The 18,234-nt window shown below is 40.7% G+C and overlaps 2 protein-coding genes across 3 annotated transcripts; one reads left to right on the top strand and one right to left on the bottom strand.

The window, feature by feature from the left end:
* Positions 1 to 551: 551 nt before the first annotated feature.
* Positions 552 to 3,496, bottom strand: plaat1 (phospholipase A and acyltransferase 1). 2 transcript variants are annotated; one of them, XM_084010860.1, is made up of 5 exons: positions 3,394 to 3,496; positions 2,556 to 2,605; positions 1,972 to 2,110; positions 1,342 to 1,610; positions 552 to 687 (listed from the first exon to the last, which is right to left on the bottom strand). In XM_084010860.1, the coding sequence occupies exons 2-5, from the start codon at positions 2,580 to 2,582 to the stop codon at positions 586 to 588; spliced, it is 537 nt and encodes a 178-aa protein (XP_083866986.1). In that variant the 5' UTR covers positions 2,583 to 2,605; positions 3,394 to 3,496; the 3' UTR covers positions 552 to 585. The 2 variants fall into 2 exon arrangements, with proteins under 2 accessions (XP_083866986.1, XP_083866987.1); XM_084010861.1 differs by having other exon boundaries at positions 3,423 to 3,448.
* Positions 3,497 to 4,711: 1,215 nt separating this feature from the next.
* On the top strand, positions 4,712 to 17,531 carry mfn1b (mitofusin 1b). Its single transcript, XM_084012184.1, has 18 exons — positions 4,712 to 4,874; positions 5,294 to 5,451; positions 6,031 to 6,166; positions 6,603 to 6,765; positions 7,777 to 7,901; positions 8,084 to 8,192; positions 9,485 to 9,592; positions 9,747 to 9,900; positions 10,063 to 10,130; positions 12,010 to 12,131; positions 12,436 to 12,562; positions 12,994 to 13,098; positions 13,193 to 13,295; positions 14,121 to 14,347; positions 14,454 to 14,633; positions 14,991 to 15,187; positions 15,778 to 15,912; positions 16,378 to 17,531. The coding sequence occupies exons 2-18, from the start codon at positions 5,304 to 5,306 to the stop codon at positions 16,445 to 16,447; spliced, it is 2,277 nt and encodes a 758-aa protein (XP_083868310.1). The 5' UTR covers positions 4,712 to 4,874; positions 5,294 to 5,303; the 3' UTR covers positions 16,448 to 17,531.
* Positions 17,532 to 18,234: the final 703 nt, after the last annotated feature.

The raw sequence follows: 18,234 nt of genomic DNA on the forward strand, positions 1-18,234 counted from the left end.
GCAGTAAAAATCACACAAAACTACAACTTCCTCTTACAAAGTGGAATCTAGCCACGCAGCTATTTTTTTCTTAATGTGTGCATGTTTTAAAATGTATAATATAGTGTATAGTAAATTTACATTGAGGTCACTGCATTTAAAATATACATTACATACAACATTTCAGCATGTTTCCCTCCAGGAACGGTGTCCATGTTACTATGGATAATCCACAGACAATGTGGCTGTGAACAGTTTTCATAAGAGCTATTTTCTCCTGGAGAAACAGTCCTCATGCAAACATATTCAACTTAATTCCAACCACTTTGTACTGACATGGTGGCAAGAACCTCAGAGACAGACATCTCAAAACCTGGACGTATAAAACCAAAACTGTCTGCATGATCAGATACCATTAAAAGTTAATGAAAAGTTTTTAACAACCAACCAAACATTGTAATTTGGGCGACCACATGGCGTAAACTACAGGAGGCCAGTTTCTGAAGAACAAACACAGTCATTCACATTTTTATAATTTATTTTTATTTATCTTTAATCACAGCGCATGAATGTTGGGAAACAACACCCTTCAGTGAAAGACAGCGGTCAGAAAGGCCTGTTTCTGGATCGTGTGTTGATCAGTCCCAGGACAGAGAAGGCACTGGCTGCTGCCGTCACCAAACTGATGGCCCCGATGGCCCGCGTAGCCTGAGGAGACAAGGAGGACAGGAGGAGGTGGGCTAAGGATTACCGTGATCTTCAACAAATGAAATAACCAGGACTATGTTTCCACCTAAAACCATTGCAAAAGTATTGCTAAATTAAACTTAAGTTAATTCAACCTTACCACAACTGCTATCCTCTGTGAAGTACAAAATCTACTTTTCAAGGCTATGGAGGGGAATGACGTTCAAAACATTGGGTGGAGTATCTTTCTTATATCCACCCAGACTGTAGCCTTAACTTTAACACCTCCAAACCTGTGTCTAAAGCCAACCAATCAGGCCCAGTGATTATGTTTAGTTGAGATACCATTTATCTAATTTTGCCAAACTTATGGGAAGGAAATAAACTGGTTAAATCCACTCTGAGTAAAATAAATGATAAAATACTGTCTCTTTATATTACACAAATTGGCAACCACAATCACATAATTGAAATGTACACAGAAAACAGTATCTAGTCCAAAAAGTAATAGTAGATTTTTAGGTTTACTTCAAATAAATGTTATTTTAAATGCCCTGTTCTGTTCTAAACCGTGGTGACATGATGCCAGTCACTGTGGTAGCCTATGTGGAGGGAAAAGTTAGTGTTTTTGCCCTGATGGCACATTAAAAACAGAGAGAAAAGAAACAGTGAGACCTGCTCGGACACCCCCTCCCCGTAGCGCAGGAGGGTAACAAAGTGCTCGCAGTTGCTCCCCAGGAGATCGTAAGACACCTCCTGGCCAATGAGGACTTGCGATCGCTGAATGATTTCGGAAACGGCCAGGGGTGCGTGGTTGTGGTCGTACTTGTTGTTGACACGATACGAGTCGCTTCCCACCACCTCCTTCAGCAGCTGCATGCGCACCACTGCCTTCCGGCTGAAGACGGATTTCACACTGGACATGGCAGCTGCCTGGTTCTCATCTAGAGGGGGGAAGAAAGGGAAAGTGAGGTTTTCTACCTAAAGTAAATATTCTCAGACCTGGAATCTTGCAGGTTTAGGAAAATAGAAGTTGATGGAGGGGATGCACAGCAAACACAGCCCAAAGCAATTCTGGCTCCTGACCACAGAAACACAGTTTAACACCATCATGTATATCATTTCATCCAAAACAGGAGCAGTTTTATCGCCTTAAGGTCTGAAAGGAATGTAATGAAGAAAAAAGACATGTTTCCAGGGGTTTTAAACCAAATCACAGTGTCGGAAGAGACATTTAGACCCTTTAAATAAGTAGAAATGCTGATGTTAGCTCAGCCGGCTCCACTTGTCTGGTTTCCTACTGACCAACAGGTGTTAAGTTGATGATGTAACCATCTCCCAGGTAGAGGGCCCAGTGCTGATAGGCTGGTCTGAAGATCTCAATGAGGTCACCAGGCTGGGGGTCACCAGAGGGGTCAGGAAGGTCCGGGTCACGAGAGGCCATCTGCACACAGAGAGAGAGAGAGAGAGAAAGAGAGAGAGATACAGTTTATTCAGATAAAATATACAAATATGTCACATAATTGCTTTCACAGAAGTTATACAAAGCTTGTGTCTATTATTTAAAAAAAATGATGGAACAATTGACATTTTGGAAATGTTCAAAGTTAAAATTATTTCATATTATAATAACATCTGATGCAATATGACAAGCCTTGACAACTTCAACACATTCAAAACTTACTTTTCTATCAACGGGTGCTGAATTATTTGTCAAAGTTATATAAATGTTACAATTTAGGGAAACTATAGAGCTGTGAATAGACTATTGAAATGACCCACGAAACCGTTTCCCTTTTCAGAGGTCAGCAAAGGTCATTCATACTCCATGATTACATACATTTGTCCATCATAAAATCACACATTGTTTAATTTCAGGTCATACTTACATCAGAGTTTTGTTGTTGTTTATCCATCCCACATCATGCTTCCACAAGTTCTAAAAGGAAAAGAAAACACAGATATTTAAAAAAACAAACAACAGAATAGATCACTGGACGTGAATTATATTATATATATGTGTGTGTGTTTTTTACTGAGTTTATGTCAAGACAAGAGTCAAAAGGCAAAATAACTCAAATCTCAGAGACAGAGAATGCTAGATAGGATGACACAATGCAAAGGGCACCTATACATACGCACACAGACAATACAGACGTGGGCTCTTGTGTCACCTCTGCTGCCACAATGGCCTCCACACAATGGGGAAGCTGACAGAAACATAGCTGGAGCCCACATTATTTCACACAGAAATAATCACCCGTAAAACTAATTGTGAATGTAAACGACTCATAGCACACGCAGGCTGTGTAAAAGTTTCCAGACTTCCTGTTACTCCTGCAGAGAGGCGAGTTTAGTTTGGATCAAAATTACACGGGGATGGGATGAAATCTATATCTGCCCAGGAGAGCAATTAGTATATCCATGTCATCATTAATGCACGATGCTGGAGCCACGCTGAGAAAAAAAAGCCCCATGTTATTTTACCAAACTTCATACTCTAACATGAAACAAACAGTTTAACTCTCTATGGAGATTATGTCATTATTTTGTGATCATTCATAATTTATGAATATATATAGAATGGTATGTATATAAACCATTCTGTAGACAATATATACAAATTAAAGATACCATTAAAGTCCATTGTTGTAATGATGATGATTGTAATTTTGAATTCATGTCAACAGTCAACACAGAGCAAATTCATACAGGAATAATACTTACTCAAACACCAGCAGCTTTTTCTTCCTCACCATTTTAATTCTCCATCATCAATCCGTAACAAAATAAAATCCAGCAAGAAAAGTAAAAACAGTTCAATTCCAAGTTCCTGAGACGATAAAAAGGTTGACAAATATCCCAAATCCAAACCAGATGCCGACGGTCCCGGTGGAGGTATTTCAGTGTGCAGAGCTCTGACTGATGACAGTGTGCCACAGTTGCTAAGGTCAACCACACACACACACACACACACACACACACACACAGAGAGAGGGGGGGCTTTCCTCCTGCCATTGTCCATGCACACAAATGTGTGTTCATATATTCCTGTTGCCACCTATAATATTGAAAATGGGTTTAACAGTTAACGTTATTGATGGATTATAATTGTCATATTATAATATAATATAATACAGTTTATTCAGGACACAATGGAAGGTCCATAGTACAATAGATTGGATGGATTGATATGTGGACATTATTGTAGTAGTGTTTGTTGATAAAGTGATATTGATTCTGGTCTGAAAAAGATTCTATATTTATTTTTACCCAAGTAAATAATTATGCATAATTGTTGTGTGCATTACTACTATATTTACCATCATTTCTGACACGTTTCGTTCTGTTTATGCCACAAACGTGACCTGTGTGTAATCAATCTACCCTTCGTGTACTTCAGTCAGTTACAGTAAAGGAGATTTCAGGGGTTGAATGGATTCTTCGCACGCTGATTGGTTATTGGCCAACACATTTATCGTCGCTTGGCCCCGCCCCCATCCCCCCTCCTGCCCCGTCAGTGCGGTTGAAAGCTGCGCCAAGCTCCCGACAGTAAAATCCCAACAGAGCCGGAAGTTTGATACTTTTACTTTCAAATCCAATATAAAAACATGGATCGGCTCGCTGTCGGTTGAGAGGGGTGAATATATGGAATATTTATTGTGTTTATTTTTTTTAAAATAACTTTATGAAGAACTACAAACATGTGTTTCTAGAATTATATGTTGTCATTAGTATGGTAAAAAAACATTTAGCTGCAGCCTACCCATTTTATAAGTGAAATGGAAGTGAAATGGAATGTCTGAGAGAAATAGTTAATCAATACTTTCTGCAATCTAGAAGACGTAGGCGGGATGTTATGCATCAGAATACTTTTCGTCGTACGTACAATCCCTCTTTTTTACGTACGCAAAACATGTATTATTATTAGTGTGAAATGAAACTGAAACCCCGTGTCTGTTATCACGCAGCGACTCGGCTCGACTTGTACTCGGCTTTTATTTTGAAGTTTTGTTCCGGAAGGCTTCCTCAATTGTGCGACTACCTTGACATCGGTGCCATTCCACAGGACAGGAGGATACAAACAGAAGGTTAGCCAGGCTGACAGCTAGGTTATCATTCAGCGAGGGAAGGGGTTCCTCTGTGCCGTCGCCTGGGATCGATACTGTGCGTGTTTGGAGAAGAGGACACTGGCTGTGTTGACGTTGGTAAGTAAATAACACCGCCATCTAGCCGTGCTAGTTCAGTACCGCGCTGCTGCCTGCAACGTCAGCTAGCTTAATCTGTGGGCTTATTTGGCCACCAGTACACCGGCGTCAGCTCGTTTAACGTACGACTTTCCAAACATTATAATGAATTTAAAGCCAAAAACGTACGTTTATATAGACAGTCTTGTTATTCTGACGCGTCATGCGTGTCGGAAGTTGCACGAGGTCACTGCTAACTTCTAGGACGTCATCTGGATAACTTTAGCTAACGTTGCGTTATTTTTACGTGCCAGCTAACTTTTAACGTTACCTTAAAAAATACATATATATTAACCGTTCAGCTCGATCTAAAATGAATACATAAATAAAAAAATATGAACGTTGTTGACCGACGCTGCTCTTGTGATGTAACTGTTTAGATTGAACAGTATGGCCGCTGCTCCTCCTCTCCTCCGGACCGACTCGGCCCGGGGGGAGTTCTCCCCTCTCAAGCGCTTCGTCGTGGCCAAGAAGACCATAAGCGACGTGTTTGAGCAGCTTCTGGTCTATGTGAAAGAGACGTCGGAGTTTGTGGAAGGTGAGAGGAGTTTTCTTCCTCTTTAAACCTATTTCAACAGGTAAAGAGGACTGGATTGGTTATAATATAGGGCACAGAGCAGGTAAGATAATGGAGAGTCATGAGGACAATTGTAATAAAGATCAATTCTTTATTTTTTACATAACCCATCCATTATCATGTTAATAACAGTCTAGTTTCCAAATTCAGGCAATACAAACGCATATTAACACAATGTTATACTATTGCCTGTAATCACTTAAATGTCATGCACTGATTCTGATATAAACTGCAAACACTTTGGTCACAATCATGATTATCCGATTACAAGAAACATTAAAGTTTCACGAAGACATACCTTTGCTATAACCATGAACATGAAGTTATTTGTATGTGTAGTTATGACTGTTTGATCCAGATAAAAGCAGCTCTAGACGTATATAAACTGGGCAATACAGCAGCAATCAGTTTCTGCTGGACAATCACTTTTTGGCACCACAACGGGAACACTTAATAGTAGACATCATTTCACTGGTAGAAGCCGGCTTCTGTCTGAATGAATGAATGAAGTAGCTGCTGTGTGTGTGTGTGTTGGGACAGAAACCTGTGGGAATAAAGCTCTGGAGAACATTGCCAGTCAGGACCAGAAGTCGCAGATTCAGTCGTACGCCGACAAACTCGCTGTCATCAAGGAGGTGCTGGCACGCAGACACATGAAAGTGGCCTTTTTTGGCAGGTGAAAACATCTACACACGCACCCTGAACTGTATTTTGTAGATGTTACCGTCTTTTAAGACTTTTCTGTTTTGATTCGTCATAAAAGCAGCCTTTGCAGATGTAATTGACAACTGTAAGGGATATTTTTCAGTTGCCTCGTTCATTTTCTATTGTTTAAAACCCGTTTTTCCTAATTGAGTTTAAAAGGATGTTAATTGCACCATGCTGAACACAGCAGGGAGGGTGTGTCAGAGGGAAAAAACGATTTCCTCTGCTTAATTCTTTGTGTTGCAAGTGTATCCAGATTTCCTGCTCGGTCCGACATTTTGTGTTGCATTAACATTCAAAGTAAATCAGGATGCGACACCCTTAGGAGCTTTGCTCGCCAGGTGGAATATGAGTGCATTATTTGGCTCCACATACATTCAGTGACGGTTTGGTTTTTGTTTTTTTAGGACCAGTAATGGTAAAAGCACGGTGGTCAATGCCATGCTGAGGGACCGCGTGCTGCCCAGCGGGATCGGCCACACCACCAACTGCTTCCTGAGTGTCGAGGGCACGGATGAGGACAAGGCCTACCTCAAGACTGAGGGCTCTGATGAGGAGAAGAGCATTAAGGTAAGTGTTATTTTAATACATGGTCTGGTCTTTTATGAGCACTGGTCTCCCATTCTATTTGCAGATTTTAGTTCTTCTCAGCTATTGAGATCTACTTTGTCAGTAATCGTGGAAACTGTTTTACACAAACCCAAATATAGCCATGTTCACTAAGCAGAACATCAGTGGTGTTTGCCAATGTGCAGTTGGAAAGGCAGGAATACGACAGGTCGTATTAAATGGTTTGATAAACAGTAGTGTATTTTTAAAGTCAATTTCAATGTAATAATATAGTTAGTTCGTTAATTCTCACAGAAATCCTTACATTTTGCATGTCTACTTGTCAGTTGAAGGCGCAGAAAAGAATACTGTTTCCATGCAGCCACTGGCTTGTGTTGTTTTTCTTAAGCCAACATGTGTGAACTGAACACATGCTACCTGAAGCGACAGCCATGTTAAAATAGACACAGGTATGCAGGAGAGTCTCGGCGGTGTCAGGTGTCGAAAACGAAACGAAAGCCTGATGTGGGAAGACTCACCCTCTCTTAAGTTTGACTCATTGAACTGAATGTCGGCCTGCGTTTAACAGTAATTCAGTTCATTATTCTCCTCTTATATTTTCTTTATCTCTTTAAAGCTTTTACATCGTTGTCTGCAGTTTCAGAGCTTAATTTGAGTTGTCGAGTGAATTTAACTTTAATATCTGTTGATGTTGGTAGTTGATAGTATAGGAAGCTTGGCAATGTAATACACATCCAACGAAAAGCTTTCTAATAACATTTCACTGTTTAAATTATTATATTATTGGCTAATACTGCAAATAATGATAATGCTACGTCTTAGAAGTATGTAAGTTTTCATTAAATGCTGTAAAAATTAGATAACACATTAAATATCTTTATAAAGAAGTTATCATGTTATAGTTGTTTTCTCCTGAGCTCAACCACACAAAAGCTGCAAAATGCTTTTGCATTAAAGAGAAGTCATGACCTTATCCACCATTGCTTCAGTCTGTTTACGTCTCCTCTGCAGACTGTAAACCAGCTGGCTCACGCGCTCCACATGGACGAGAGTCTGGACGCCGGCTGTCTCGTCCGCGTGTTTTGGCCGAAGACTAAGTGTGCTCTGCTTCGAGACGACCTGGTGCTTGTAGACAGGTAACAAGATCGCCTCATTAGATCTGGAAGGTTGGGAAAATGTGTAAAAAAAAAAAAAAAAAAAAAAAAAAGTTGGATATAAACCGAGGGGGAAAGAAATCAAGCTCAATCAGACATTTTTACGTCACATTGTTGTTGTTGTTATTTATTTGACCTCTTGACCTCTCTTCCACAACCCATAGCCCAGGGACAGATGTCACATCACAACTGGACAGCTGGATTGACAAGTTTTGCCTGGACGCTGACGTCTTTGTGCTGGTGGCCAACTCTGAATCCACACTTATGAACACGGTAACGCCCCTGAGCCTCATGAAGCGCACGACTGGCCAATACACTACATGTTGGTACTTAGGTTTGGCCTTTTGTTGTTGTTATGCATCACGGATTTACAAAGCTGAGATGACACCTTGACTTTATTATGCAGTTTACAGTCATAATAACTGGAAATACAAACAGGTTAGGTGCCTTTTACAATCGTAAGTGATAGTAAAACGACTTTGCATCCTTAATTCAACAACTGATCAAAGGACAGATTTTTTTTTTCTTTGAATATTAGCTGTGAACTCTCAGTATTTTACTTTTTAAATGTTTTTATCCTTTATTAATGCAAACATATGACATGACAATTCATGATCATCTTATTTGAAGTTTTTCGATTTTCACCAAAAAGGATGTTGTGTGTCTTTGAGTGCCATTTTAAGAGTTTTATTCTCATTCTGATGATTTTTGTGATAATATCGTGAACCACAATTATTTATGGCAGGATATTTGTGATATGAAATCATCATCATATCGCCTTTATAATAACACAATACCACAATAGCAAGCAAAGTAATTCTTCAGTTATCAGTCACTTATGTGTACTTAAAGGGCCAGCGCGGTTGTTTTCTATGCTGAGCTGATTACTGAGTGGAGAATGTGGCTGTCTGTGTTTGTGTCCGGCCACACAGTGCCCCACTCTTGTTTCTGTCTGCTCAGGCATTCATGCAATGTGAAGCTGGACACACAGTCAATCACAGAGCTCCTCAACCCGGCAGTAGCTCTTAAAGGGAAAGCAAACACACATTTCCCTCTGGGGCTTTCCATGGAAATAAATCCCCGACATTATGTAAATAATCAAGGATAGTCCCGGTCGCGGTTTCATGCGTCATTGAGAGCCGGAATTCTGTCCGGTTGTGCAAACGAGGATTGTTGCCAACCAGCTTTGCTGTCCTGGTTTGCAAGGTAATACATGGGTATGCCTTGCCTTAACTGGGATGAATACCACTACACTAGTAAGCAGTCATCCATGTTGTAACATGCTTTTTTTTGTTTTGTTTTTTATTCTTGCTTTTCTACCATTCCAGAATATTAATTTTAACTGATTCAACCCTTCAGTTTAACCTTAGATATATGCTAGAATGCCCACATTTTTGTCCCATTTATCTTTGCTAGTTTTTCCTGTATGTCTTTGTAGTTTAAAAGCACTGATTGCCTGTTTCTGGACTGAGCACTGGATGTATAGTACATACATCCAATGTAGGTACTGAATTTGAATTGACAATGACTTATGTGTCCTCTCTGTTCCCCCATCTACCATCTAGGAAAAGCACTTTTTCCACAAAGTGAACGAACGCCTGTCAAAGCCCAACATCTTCATCCTCAACAACCGCTGGGATGCCTCCGCAAACGAACCAGAGTACATGGAGGATGTGAGTCAACCGAATTTCTAACATTTGATTGTTACAGAATGGGTCAATAGAGATTGTCTTAGAGATTTTTGCAAACGCTACCCCTAGGTTTACAGTTTGGTTCAACAGATTAGTAGATAAGTAGATAACATTTGTTTTGTCACTTTTCCTCCAGGTGAGGAAGCAGCACACTGACCGTTGCGTGAACTTCCTGGTGGAGGAGCTGAAGGTTGTGGACCGTGATCAAGCACCCAACCGCATTTTCTTTGTCTCTGCCAAAGAGGTGCTCAATTCCCGCATGCAACGTGCACAGGGCATGCCTGAAACAGGTGAGGCTGTGGAGGAGCTGTGATATCATTCACAACCGGCATTGATATATATATATTTTTTTACTTCTGTATTTTATACCTGATCGGATAATGTGTTTGTTTCCATGCAAGCTCTGTATTTGTGCATCATTTAAAAAACAATGTGGTCATTTCATCCAACAGGTGGAGCCCTGGCTGAGGGTTTCCAGGAGAGGCTGAAGGAGTTCCAATGCTTTGAGAGGAGGTTTGAGGTTTGTGTGTGTGTGTGTGTGTGTGTGTCCTCTTCATAGCTTCCAGTAATTGTATTCACACTTCTCAGAGCCAAATCTATTTTACTGTCTGAACCTGACAGGCGGATTTGAAAGAAAATGGAGCTGTTTTCAATCATTTTGGCATATTTGTAATTATACGCCGATATATTTGCCCCCCGAAAGACATCTCAACGGGTATTCCTACGTGGGGGAGCTAATGTCAAATCAAGCCAAAAACAGCACAGTCTGGCTGCAGCTGGAGAGAATGAGTTACAATTGAAGAGGGAAAGGAAATCACTATTATGAGAAGCATGTGTTTGAGATTATTGCATGGTGATAGAAATTGAAAAGAACAAGAAGCATCCACAGTCCTTCTCCTAAGAGTAATAATTAAAATCGGTATTCACCGTCACAGCCGTGCTGCGTGTTGTGCAGCTGCACATACATGAACCAAAGAAGAAAGTGTGCATGGAGATGATCACTTTGCACTGGCATTTATTAGACACATTTCAACTAACGGTGCTAAATATTAAACTGCGGGTGCGCAGCATGCTTTTGCACCCTCGTAGCAGTGGGCCTGTTTTTTCCTCAGGGTTTGGACACACATGCACCTGAGGCAATATTTGCACGAAAATTCACCCCAAGCAGTGCGTCATCATAACAAGTCTACCTCGCTCAAAAATACAAATTGCCTGATTCATAATTTTAGTATAATAACTGTTTTGGATATTGTAATGCCTTACACTACTCGTTACCGGGGGAAAGTAATAACATTACAATAATGTGTCAACTAGAATGCTCCAACTTGGCTCAGTGGTTAGGTTTCGCCACCAATCATGAACAATGAAGCTGGCGACTCCAGGGCCTTCTAGACCAATCACTGTGCCTTTTCCATCAACCTGCGTCTTCATTGCTGAAGTCTAGATTCATTTAGGCGAGGACATCCGTTTTGTTTTCTTTGCACTTTTGATTTTGTTCTTGGACAGTTTTCTGTGTTTTGCTCATAAGTAGCTGGGATGTTATTGTGTCCATTCTGGGAGGAAATTATCATGAGAATAAAAGTTATAATCCTTAAGATTGCAGTTGTGGTCGGTTTAGCTACACAAGTGGTTTTCCACACAACAGCAGTAAAGTGTGTAACCTGCTGAGGACTTGGAGTTGTGCAGACTGTCTGGGACAAATGTAGTGACTCCTGCACTTTCACAATAAAAGCCCCACCGTTTTGTTTTTACCCAGTTGAGTGCAGCCCAGATACGCCATTAGTCGAGTGAACAATAGAAAGTGAGCTTGTTATCAGTGAGGTATAATCACATCGGATTGCATGCATTCTGTGAGTCCCACTTGTATGCAAAGGTAATTTGCATACAATCAATAAAAACGACTTTAAAGCGTTTAGAGATGATTACTGAATTCAAATAATTTGAAAAGGTGTGATTTCATGAAAATCTTAAGGATTATAACTAAGTGAAATAATGATGATGCTTTACACATCTGTTTTGGAGTGTTGAGTGAATTATCATAACTAATAATTTATCCCAAAATGACACAATATTCCTTCTTTTATATGCTTTATTTTATTTTATTTCAATTGAATTCTTGATTGTATGCATTTGCTATGTTTTTTTCTTGTTGTTGTTTTTAATTTTGTTGTGGCTTCACCAACACATTACTGTGACTTTACAATATGTCGGCTGCAGGACGCGAGATAGACACATTGCTGCTGTAATCGTCACACCTGTGTTTCCATTTCTTTTAAGTTGAAGTAGCAGGTGTCTATCTTGTTCTCTGTTTCGTCTCTGGTAGCGTGCAAGTTAATTGCACCCTATCCAGCAGCAGCCCCTTTAGCCGTCACAGTAACGTGTGTGTTATGGCCTCGCAGGAGTGTATCTCGCAGTCAGCAGTGAAAACTAAGTTTGAGCAGCACACTATCAGGGCCAAGCAGATCACAGAAACAGTCAAGAGCATCATGGATGCCATCAACATCGAGGCGGCAGAGAAGAGGTGAGTACCTTGGTCCGTCCATACTCTTTTTAGTGTAAGTGGGTTCGTACAGATTACTTTTTCTGGGTGTTGATGACAGGAAGTGCTTATAGAGGTAATCTCTGAAACAAAATCAATGGTGGGACATGATTTAAATGGTATTTTCGTTTGATAATATAGGGATAAATTCAAGAATATAACTATCAGTGGGTAGTGCTACTTTCTACTGTGTTGCTCTTCACCTGATTCTTTTTGACAGCGAAAGCGTTTAGCTGCTAGTGTGCCGTCTGTGACTTTATTCTCCTGTTGTGGGGTGGGGCCTCAGAGTGGCGGCGCTGGAGGACAGAGAGTATCAGATGGACCGGTTGGAGTTCGTCAAGAATCAGCTCAACTTGCTGATTGATGATATCAAGAAGAAGATCAAAGCCATCAGTCAGGAGGTGGAGTCTAAGGTAAAAGTCCTGTTCATGTGTTTTTACCCCAACTGTAGTCCACGGGACCTGCCCCCCTACCAACTCTGATTAAGGACTGCAAATAACAATGGTTTTCATCATTGATTGATATCAATGCATGTAGTATTGTCTTGATTAACAGTCTGGTTATAATAGCAGAACATTTCGGGGGGTCGGGGGGTGGAAGAGTCATTTTGCATGATCTTTAAAAAATATTAAGCAATTATCCAAATTGCATTATTCTTTTGTTTATCAAATAATAAATCAACCAACAAATGATTTCACCCGTTCTCTAAATGAGTTTGAGTTTAACGTCTCCCAAATAAATACCTCTACAACAGCATGCAGCTCCAGTGTGTACCGATCATCCCGCCTGCTCCTGTGCTGATGTGATGTGTTGTAGCTGATTACTGTCGACGTGTTTCATTCAGGTATCCAACGCTATGGGAGAGGAGATCTGCCGTCTCCACGTCATCGTTGATGAGTTCCACACTGACTTCCACCCCTCGTCGCATGTCCTCAAAATCTACAAGAATGTGAGTTTAATTCACTGGGATCATACGTTTCTGAGGAAACATCTCTTTTTATATCTCCTGCATGTTGTCATGTCACTCCTGTCACTGTTTACAGGAGCTGCTCACTCACGTGGAGGAGGGGATGGGCAAGAACCTGGCCTTCCGCTGCTCCAACGCCGTCAACGCTTCTGTCCAGTCCTCTCAGAGATACATGATGGGTAATTAAACTGGAAACATAACTCTGCACAAAATAATGAGATCTCCTTTGCAGTACTGAGTGTTATTGGTCATGTTCCAGTAATTTCGAGGCTTACCAAGAACAAATAGCTCTTAGGTTTCCCCATCAGTGAACAGTTAGGCTGAAATACATGAAGTTAGAATAATTATCTGCACCCCATCAATTATGTCTTAATGGTCGAAGTGAATTCCACCATCAGTGAGGGATTATAGCTTTCTCTTGGTCATTTATCATATTAAGTGTTCTAGAGTATATCTTTTTAATGAAGCAGAAATACGAAAAAATATAAGCTGATGAAAGAATAGGGAAGATTTAAGGCTAAAGCAAATAATATAATTTTCTCAAAAACGTTCCTTGCTTTAAAGGCCAAGGAATAAATCATTTAATATCAAATGACCTCAGTCCAGATTTTAAGCTAACACTGTTTTTTTTCCCCCACTCAATCGCTCATTTAGTGTTGCTAAACTTAGTCAAAACCTTTTGGGCAGTCGGGCTATGGTTTGCAACACCCAGCGCTCTGCTATATTTACCCTCCTCGCTGAATGCCATCATCACATGCCCCATTATGCTACAAATGCGTCACTGTGTCAGGCACACGCATGCAAGCTGTGCTCATTGACAGCGGTGTTGAAAAGGTGTTAATGTGCCCTCTGATGAAAAGGACTCAGGTGCTGTTATGAAATTGTGGTGTGATTTTATTTTTTGTATTTTCCCCCCCAAGGAGTGATAAAGAAAAGCCAGATATTCATATATATATATATATTTTCAGTGCATGGTTTAATACTGGTGTTTTCTCGCTCTCCAGAGAGCATGCTCCCACTGCTTCCCTCCATGGCCCAGAGCCAAGTCCACATGCTGGTGCCCAGCAGGAAGTTTGACCTCAGTTACGACCTCAACTGCGCCACACTTTGCAATGACTTCCAGGAGAACATTGAGTTTCAGTTTTCATTGGGATGGACTGCGTTAGTCCATCGCTTCCTGGGATCTGTCAATGCACAGAGAGCACTCAAGCTGGTGGACCAGAAAATCCAGGTACGTGGTTTTATTCATATTGTGATATTAAATGTCGGTAATGATTCTTACTCTCATGAATGCAAACCATATATTGAAGAAAGTCAGAGTGTGTTGTCTTACTCAGGCCTCTGGACCAGTGCTGCCCCTGGCCCTTACGCCCTCCTCTGGGCCCCCCTCCACCACAGCCCCGCCAAACAACGAGACGGCACTCATGACCCAAGAGGACTTGATGGTGGCCATGGCAACCAACGTGGCATCCCTCACCTCCCGCACGTCAATGAGCGCCGTCATCGTTGGCGGAGTGGTATGTTTTTGTTGTTTGTGTATATCGACATCCGGTACAGTTATATATGATGTTGATGTTTTCTTCTCTGCATTTCAGCTCAGAATACCTTCTGTTTGGTTCAAATTTCTGTTTTTTGTCATGTTCTGCTCCAAGTTGTGGATTAAAAATGTTCCCAGTCATTTGCTTTCAAAGGTTTTTTTTTGCTATAGGATAATAAATATCAGGTGTAAAGATTTGAATGCAAAGAAAACTTAGCAACCTCCTTTTTTTTATTGACATACGAATGCAGCACATTTCACTACAAACCATCCACGATAAGGCTGGACTAACTGAGGGAATAAACCCAGCTCCTCTTTATTCATTTATTTTTTTAAGGTGTGGAGAACGGTTGGCTGGAGGTTGATCGCCCTCTCGGCCTCCCTGTACGGCTTTCTCTACCTGTACGAGAGACTCACCTGGACCACGAAGGCAAAGGAGCGAACTCTGAAGCGGCAGTTTGTGGACTACGCAACCGAGAAGCTGCAGCTCATCGTCAGCTTTACGAGTGCAAACTGTAGCCACCAGGTCCAACAGTAAGTCGCAGTTCGGAAGAGCTGTCCATTTAGAGGTGCTGAAATTCAACCGTTTCCTGTTTAAAATTGGTATTTACTTTAGTTTGCCGACGTTTATTGAGCACATTTTAATTTTACTTTAAGGGTGAACCATTCGATTGGACCTCCGCTGATATTCCTTCTAGATAGTTTGATCGTGGTCTCTACAAAGATCAGATGAAGCATCGATTCTGAATTGAAACATTTTCAATACTAATTTGTCTGCTTTCTTCTCAAGTGACACAGCTGGACACACACACACACGCATGTTTGCCACAGCATTTAACACGAGCATCGAATCCTCCTTCTGCACCCGTTTAAATTTGAACTGAACCTATAGACTGGTCAGAAATATTGTTGGGAGCCAATTAATGGTAAACTGATGACAACCCTTCTCTGCAGCAGTTCTCTGTGGTATTTAACCCACCGACAAAGCCTGTCTAATATTACCAATACACACACACACAGACACAGATCCCAGCCCAGCCCTGCTCTGTTCCCCACCCAGCCTTCCTCTGTGTAGCGGGGCTAAATAAATAAGCACTGCATTGCTGTGCCCTCTGTGTTGCCAGGGAGATGGCGGCGACCTTTGCTCGGCTCTGTCAGCAGGTGGACCAGACGCAGAAAGAGCTCGAGGCTGAAATCCGCCAACTGACAGCTAAGATAGATCAGCTGGAGACCGTCCAGAGCCACTCCAAGAGCCTGCGGTCAGTCCGGCTCCTTCTCCCATTGGGGGCACCATGAAGAGGGGGGTGGGGAGGGGGGGGTAGATGGCTATTTTGGAAAGTCAAGTCTGGGGGAAACGAGTATGATGATGGGGTTGATACTACAGGAAGTAGTGAATACATTTCAAGACCTGGAGACAATCAAATTGCAAAAAATTGCAGTTTAAGAAGCAGCTAATTGATTTTCAAATGGATCTTTTCAGATATGGTCAAATTAATAGGGTTTTAGGCAGTTTGCAAGTCTGAAAAATGATTATGTTCTATTTTATTTCCTCTTGTTGAAAGGTTTATGGCACAACATTGGCTATTCATTCATTTTATACATATTTTAAAATTATTTTATACAGATGTTACAATTTAACAGTTAGAAATGAATTAAATTACAAGCTTTACTTTTGAAGTCGTTTGTATAAAGTTGGTCTGACATGCGTTTGTTTCCCCTTGCAGACATAAAGCGACGGATCTGGAGAAACAGCTGGAGGCATTCACAAACCAGTACCTGCACCCTCAGCAGTGAGCTGCCTCTCCTTCATCACTCCGTAGTTTGGCTCTCGTTGAGCCAGTCATTCCTCACGGCGCCCCGGCCCTCATCCCCCAAAACTACACCACAGTTGTTGTGTGGACAGTAGTGCTGCTGGATAGACGAATTCAAGAAATCATAGATATTTTGATAATCAAAGAAAGGTTTGTCATTTATCAGACAAGAACACCAAAATTCTACAGCTTCTCAAATGTGAAGATTCGGCCCTTTTTCTTTCTTTTTTTGTAAAAGATGTTAATGTTTTTTTTTCTTTTTTTTTGTCATGCCACATAGTCAACTTGGACATTTGGTAGACTAATCGGTTAATCAAGAAAGAAATGAGTAAAATAGTTAAATGATAATGAAAATAATCTGTAGTTTCCCTCTTAGTGGACAGAGGAGAGAGAAGGCCCGGACATTATTTTACATGACAGTATTTTCCCCTCCTCCTCTGCCAACCAGGCGTTTCAGGTGCTCGAGGAACTACAGTGAACAAAACCGTACAGTAAACAATATCTGCCTGTGAGACCGAAATGTGGGCTCATGCGCAAAGACACTCTACAAGGTGGTGATAGAATCTCGGTCGGCGGGAAGGTTACCGGTCGGGTGCTACATTTTGACACTGACGTGCTTCTAACTGTGAATATGCCTTTTTTTTTTTTCTTGACTAACTTTTGTGGAGCAAATGAAGTTGGAGTGTCTACAACATGTATCTGTTAAGGGCAGATGATCTGTTGTTTTGGCAACAAAAAAATAAATGTTTAATAATTAAAGAGAACAGTTGTTTCCATAATTATAAGGACCTAGTTTAAGTAAATACACTGATTTGAGTAGGAAGGGAAAAGCATGTCTTTAGCATATGTTGGTTCATGTCCTATTTTCTAACTATCCAACCTGTACAGATCAAAGGCTTTGGAAAATTTCATATATTTTATAGTTTTCTACTTTATTTATACCCATCAGACTTACAACAATAACACCAGTCTGCACTTGTAAAATTGTCTTGGTTTTTCGTTTTTGTTGAACGTGTGTTGAAATACCTCCAGGTTTGTCCGATTGTATTAAATCTGCCACAATCGAATAGACGTTTTGTGCATTTATTTGAAAGTCTCCACCACTATGTGCACCATAGAGAAATGCTTTTTTATCAGAGAGTGGTATTGTGCACGAGGAGCACGTGCACATGCCTGACTACGTAGGCAACATGACTCGTATCCTGTGAATGGTTTCATGCTTCAACACTGATCAACAATTGATGGCAGTTGCGTAAAAACAAAGGCAGTGAAGATGACTGCAGGGTGTAAAGATTGCACAATTTCAAATACTTTTGAAGCTTTGCAAATGCTCAAGGAAGGAAATGCATTGAATGTGTGTTACTGCATATTTTTTCTTTTTCATTCACTTTTTTTCTTATTTTACAAACATCTAATAGGACAAAATAATGCAAACTGTGACATGACAAGTTTTAATTCTAGTTTTTACATTTCACACTTGTTCCACCTGTTAAAATCATTAATGAAATGAAACATTAATGGGTATTAAATGCTCAAATATTAATACAGTTGAGCTTTTGGCTTAAAAACACCAAATGCAGGGGCGTCAGCAGCATTTGATATGTGGGGGGTCCTTCCCCAGAAATGTTTTGAATTAAGTAGATGCTATTTTCCACATTCTGTTCTCTTCCGTATCTAATATATCAACCCCAACCATAACCAAATGTTCGCTTTTTAATTGTTATTTCAATGTCCCTTTCTTAATATTCTTAATATAATGAAACATTGCTG

This window comes from Eutrigla gurnardus (genome assembly GCF_963514095.1).
Source record: "Eutrigla gurnardus genome assembly, chromosome: 6".
Taxonomy (NCBI): Eukaryota; Metazoa; Chordata; class Actinopteri; order Perciformes; family Triglidae; genus Eutrigla; species Eutrigla gurnardus.